General features: G+C 37.0%; 1 protein-coding gene across 1 annotated transcript in view; it reads left to right on the forward strand.

Moving 5' to 3' along the window:
• LOC125666373 (uncharacterized) overlaps nucleotides 1-6225 on the forward strand; it is a 79406-nt gene that overhangs the window by 16494 nt on the left and 56687 nt on the right. Inside the window, exons 11-12 of the mRNA XM_056151947.1 lie at nucleotides 1199-1310; nucleotides 4527-4624. Coding sequence (XP_056007922.1) covers nucleotides 1199-1310; nucleotides 4527-4624 — 210 coding nt within the window. The remainder of the gene's footprint in view (nucleotides 1-1198; nucleotides 1311-4526; nucleotides 4625-6225) is intronic.

Consider the following 6225-nt stretch of genomic DNA (forward strand, 5'->3'; position numbering starts at 1 on the left):
CCTGTCATAGTGCAGATACAAGTTTGTTAAGTCATGGCCCCCCAGAGATAGGATGGGGCCACAATAGGTGATCAAAGTTTTACATACAAATATATAGAGACAATTTTTAAAAATCTTCTCAAGAACCATTAGGTCAAAGAAATTTACATTTACAGGAAAGCTTCCAGACATAGTGCAGATTCACATTTGTGAAAATCATGGCTCCAGAGGGTAGGTTGTGGCCACAATAGGGGATCAAAGTTTTACATACAAATATATATAGGGAAAAACTTTAAATATTGGCCAAGGTGACTCAGGTGAGCAATGTGGCCCTTCAGTGTTCGAAATTAACTATAGACCGAGTCTATGTCACAGGGATAGACATTAAGTTTTCTTCTTACTTGCCCTTCGGGCAAGAAAACTCAAGTTTTACTTGTCCACATGAGTTGTCTGACTCTAATTAGCCTGTCAACCAGTAACTAATTATATCTCTTTGTCAATTGGTGATACAGTATGATCTACTAGAATGGGCTTTCGCTGTAATCTGACAATTTGGTAAAGAAAACAGCAATATATGGAGTTGGACTTTACGTTCTAATATTTTATATTCATCAAGCTTAACACAATTATTATAATAATCACATTTCCTACTTAAATGATCACTTGCCCCATCGGGCAAGTGTGTATTGAGTTTCACTTGTCCGAACTGGGTTTTCACTTGCCGCGGGCAATCGGACAACCGTTAATGGTGATCCCTGTGTCAAATGACATCGGTCTATGCCAATTGTAATTGGCTTTGCCGATTTTCTAGGTATAAAGCAATAGATTTATCCCAAAAGTCAACGTCTGATAAACGTTACGAGGAAAGGAGGACATGCATTGTTATGGAAATGGAAAGAAAAAATGCTTTCTAGCTACATAAGTAGTAAACAACAATGTTTTAAATTTGTGTTATATTTTTCTATGTTGCGGTCTATGCCAATTCGATGAGGTCTATGTCATCTTGTTTTGGCATAGGCCTGTGGTCTATACCAAGTTTTAAACCTATTTCGAACACTGGCCCATGGGCCTCTTGTTTGACGGAATGTATATGTTCACAAACTCTTGAAAATGAGACTTAGGGAATTTTCCAAATTCATTTATGCAACTCCTTTCATTCAAAAGAAGATATCAAATGTCAGATGGTCTTCAAATGACATTTATGTGGTGAATTTTGCAGGAAAGGCCATCAATTTATGATGCCGTGACGAGCTCCAGGAATAACTCGGTGTTTGGAAATATGAGACTGTCCGATTACAAGCCTGGAATTAGGTCTGGGAAGCTGATTACAGGTAAGAGAGGTCACTCCTAAATTATCAATAGCAGATTCGTGGGAGTCATTGAACTGTATTTCAGAAATTGCCAACACAGATTATCTCTTGATATTTACATTTCCAGCTCTGTAATAACCCTTTGAAACATCAATGTGTTGGTTACCCCTTAAACAACGTCTTACCCCATAAACTACATCAACATGTAAATTTCTCACTTGCATGCTATCTGGCAATTTCTCATGACGTCAATGGGTGGGACAATGTGTGCTTTGTTTAAAGCAAGAGAGAAGTGTAACATGTGTGCTGTGTGTAGATAGGGGAGAGTGTTGATATTTCAGACGGGTGTGATATTTCGGACAGTCAGGAAAACAGCATTATATCTTATGATAGTTATTTGTTCTAAATTTAAACTGATTTCTGAACTTGATAAATATACAAAATGGAAAACACCTTATCATATGCGATTGTGGTACCCAGCTCTGATTGGTTGATTGAAATACATGACCTTCACCAACATTGCAGTAAAAGGCCCTGGCATCCATTTTGTTTGATTGGTAAAATCAAATCCCGTTGAGACCTAGTTTTCTGGTAAAAGTTACCGATATAATTAAAAAATTATAAACAAAAGCACTACCAAAAATAAAAAAAATCATCTAATGTGTAAAAACAAAAGCATAAAATGCCATTGAACCATGAAATAAACGACAACAACCGAATTTCCTAACTGTCCGAAGTTATAACACCATGTGTCCGAAATAACAACACCTTCATTTGAGTTACAACCTTCTACCTGTGTTTAAGTGTTGACATGTGGCATAAATGGCTGGAAAAAATCTTATGAAACCCAGAGAGCACAATTTAGAATGTTCATTGAATCAACTGATGTACAATATGCCTAGGTTCAGTGGTTAGATGATGAGCATTTCTGAAATACATCACATACTGTCCGAAATATCAACACTTTCCCATAGTGACTGTGGAATTTTGTAATGTAAAAGATTTGTCTTGTAAATTATAGATACATGTACATGTACGTCTATGATAACATGAGAAAAGAACAAATACATACATAAACTTGAAAAATTCTTTTTATATATGCAAGATAAAGTTCCATGTTGTTGAAATCAAGTCAGTTACCTAAAAATATGAAGGGCAACGAATCAAAACAATGCCAGGGCACTCTGGTTTACCATCAAACCCGAACCATAATGGACGGACCTTTTATTTCCAAATTTGACTTCAGACTCTCAATCACTCGAAGTTTTATCAAGGTCCCTTAAATTTTGATTTATCAAGAGTCACCTGTAGTTCATTGTCTCACATACCCAACAAAGTAGTCAGTGATTCCTACTCTCCATACCGATAATATTGGTGGGTGTGTCTTCTGCTGTGATTCCTACTCTCTATACTGATAATATTAGTGGGGGTGTCTTCTGCTGTGATTCCTACTCTCTATACTGATAATATTGGTGGGTGTGTCTTCTGCTGTGATTCCTACTCTCTACACTGATAACATTGGTGGGTGTGTCTTCTGCTGTGATTCCTACTCTCTATTCTGATAATATTGGTGGGTGTGTCTTCTGCTGTGATTCCTACTCTCTATACTGATAATATTGGTGGGTGTGTCTTCTGCTGTGATTCATACTATCTATACTGATAATATTGGTGGGTGTGTCTTCTGCTGTGATTCCTACTCTCCATACTGATAATATTGGTGGGTGTGTCTTCTGCTGTGATTCCTACTCTCCATACCGATAATATTGGTGGGTGTGTCTTCTGCTGTGATTCCTACTCTCTACACTGATAATATTGGTGGGTGTGTCTTCTGCTGTGATTCCTACTCTCTACACTGATAATATTGGTGGGTGTGTCTTCTGCTGTGATTCCTACTCTCTATACTGATAATATTGGTGGGTGTGTCTTCTGCTGTGATTCCTACTCTCTACACTGATAATATTGGTGGGTGTGTCTTCTGCTGTGATTCCTACTCTCTATACTGATAATATTGGTGGGTGTGTCTTCTGCTGTGGAACAGCTAATGTGATGCAATTGTTGTAAGTAAGTTGGGGGCCTCAATCTCGGATGAAGTTAACTATGGCATCTTCTTTTCTCCATGGGCTCAACTTTTCCTGGTTTTAGTTAAAGTTGAAAATTTGAGGGGAGTTGATATTGTGGTAGAAGAGTTGCCATTCTTTATGGCAGTATTATTTTCCCAGCACACTTAAAATTTTATAAGCAAGGGGAACTTTTATGCTCCCCAAAAATTTGGGGGGGGGGGGGCATATAGTCACCATTATGTCTATCTATCCATCCGTTGGTGCTCATATCTTGTGGACCAAGGTATTTCAAGGTCATTTTGGAAAGGTCATGGTCACTCAGACCGTATAAATTTTCTTATATCAACAGTTTTTAATATAGTAGTTCCCATCTCCTAAATTTTTCATCAAAATTTGATCATAATTGATCACAAATATTCCTTGAGACTGGGACTTTTGAATCAAGGTTATTTTGGAAAGTTCAAGGTCACTCGGAACATATCCCTTATATATGGAAAAAGCGCCATATTTCAACAGTTTTTGAGCAGGTATTTATCACATATCACACAAATAAGTAATAGGGAAATGGCTTTCAGACAAAGGTCACTCAATGTCATTTTATAAAGGTAAACATCACTGAACATACACCTTGTATGTCAAAAAGAAACTATCATTTCATCAATAATTCAACAGTTATTGATCATTGTGCAAGTAATTCATCATATGATGTAGTTCATTAGTTAGATGCATTTCGTGGAGCATTCATCGGTTTAACTGATATTCTTGTTACATTTTAAGAACATTTTGGGTAATGAAAGAGATACATATAATCATACTATTCTTCTGATGTTGAGTTACTGAATTCTTCCATTCCCTCACCCCTCTCTGTAAACTAGTGAGTGTTGGGGATGGATTACTATTCATTTGATATTGAGTTACTGAATTCTTCTATTCCCTCACCCCTCTCTGTAAACTAGTGAGTGTTGGGGATGGATTTTTTTGTGTCTATTAAGTTCTTTCAGCCCTGTTCCTGTTTCAATCCATTGTATACTATTCTATGTTGTATTATTTCTCAGAAATTTTTCTTTTCAGTTTTAACTCATTATTGTGAATGAGTCAATGAATGGCAAAAATTTATGTGATGTGAAAAGTAATTCTGTACATTTTTTATCATGTTAATGTTGACTTGTATTGCTAGGTTCCACTTCATCCCCAGCACCTACAGGATTTCCCCTGAAGAGGACCCCAGCTAAAGGCCCTGTGCCGGACCTCATCAGAAGTGCCACCAAAAGTGAGGTAAGGCATCTGTACGCTGTGATCTGTATACTGTATTGTATAGTATATTTGTATTTGATTGACATACTGATTTTGACTACGGATAACTTCGTTTACATGATCACGATATAGGACTCACAGCGGGTGTGACCGGTCGATAGGGGATGCTTACTACTCATAGGCACCTGATCCCACCTCTGGTGTGTCCAGGGGACCGTGTTTGCCCAACCAGGGGTCGAAATTAACTTTTTCTACCACAGGCTAATTTTAGCCTGTGGGTAAAAAATCCACAGGCTAAAATGAAAACCTACAAGCTAAAATGAAAATAATGAAGCAGTGCTCTTTTTATATATTTTTTTTTTTCAATCAATGATTTCCCCCATCATTACTGAGCCTATTGGGTCAATAGGTAGCGTTTGGACAAGACACTAAGTTACATAAGTCATATCCACGACTTGTTTACCGCAGGTCTAGATCCAGTCTTCCAATTTCATGCCACATCAGGGTTGTCACTAGTGATTTTTTAAAGCGAATACAGGACTCATGGTTTTATAAGCAGCACGATCACGAGTCCTATGACTTTTTTGATAATCGTCTACGCGGTGAGAAATGCACCCGTGTCGTCACTACAACCCGACCTCAATATGACAATGACATTCTTATGATTCTGATAAAAATAACTACCGGAAGACTTGGTAAAACATAGACTCCGATATTTTTTGTAGATAAATGAATAACAAAAACATCATACTTGGAATTATTCAATTTAATCACCCCTATAGGTGAACAGGACTCGTGGCACATGTCGATATGCGATGTCCAATCTCTAAAGCATTTGTTTGACTCCGAGTTTCTTAAAAAATCATAAAAGAAAAATCCGGATAAAAACAGTTATTGAAATCGGTCGTTCATGTAAGCGTTTGTATGATTCAGAGTGCAGGTTTAAGAAAAGCAAATAGCACATCACCGTATAAAACGGACACGATACAATCATAGTTTGTAAATCACCACTCGCTAAGATTTTCGAGTGTCCATTATTTTTACTCGCTATTTTTCAAATGTACTCGTATTTTGCGAGTATTTCTCGCTAATTTCAACCCCTGCCAACTATCTATTTTGTGTTGTTTGTGGGAGTTATGAGATTGATCACTGTTCGTTATCTTCACCTTGCATTGATACTTGTGACCTAGACAAGATCTGTGATGTTTTGTTTTTAGAAGGATGTTTTTCACGATTACGTAACACTTGTTTTTCTTTAATCCTGTTTATTTGAGTCGTAAAGACAAAAGAGCTGAGAGAGAGAAAAAGAACATGAATGAGCAGAGGGAGAAGAAAAAAGGCATTTTGTTAAGCATTTTATAAGATCTAGGGAGTGATCGATTCACCGTAGAAAAATCATATTCCTCCGTGTGTTGATCTCAGGGATTATGATTTTTGTAGAATAGATTTTCATAGCTCCCTCACTACCATGCATTTAGATGTATAAAGTCAGTCAATTCAAGCAATTCCTCTATGAAGTCAATGTCATGTGCACAATAAATGAAATTGATGGGGAAAAAATTAACATTTCATAGACTTAGTATTTTGATTATGACATTATTATCATAAACAGTGGTGCCAAA

The sequence above is a fragment of the Ostrea edulis genome, chromosome 10 (assembly GCF_947568905.1).
Source record: "Ostrea edulis chromosome 10, xbOstEdul1.1, whole genome shotgun sequence".
Taxonomy (NCBI): Eukaryota; Metazoa; Mollusca; class Bivalvia; order Ostreida; family Ostreidae; genus Ostrea; species Ostrea edulis.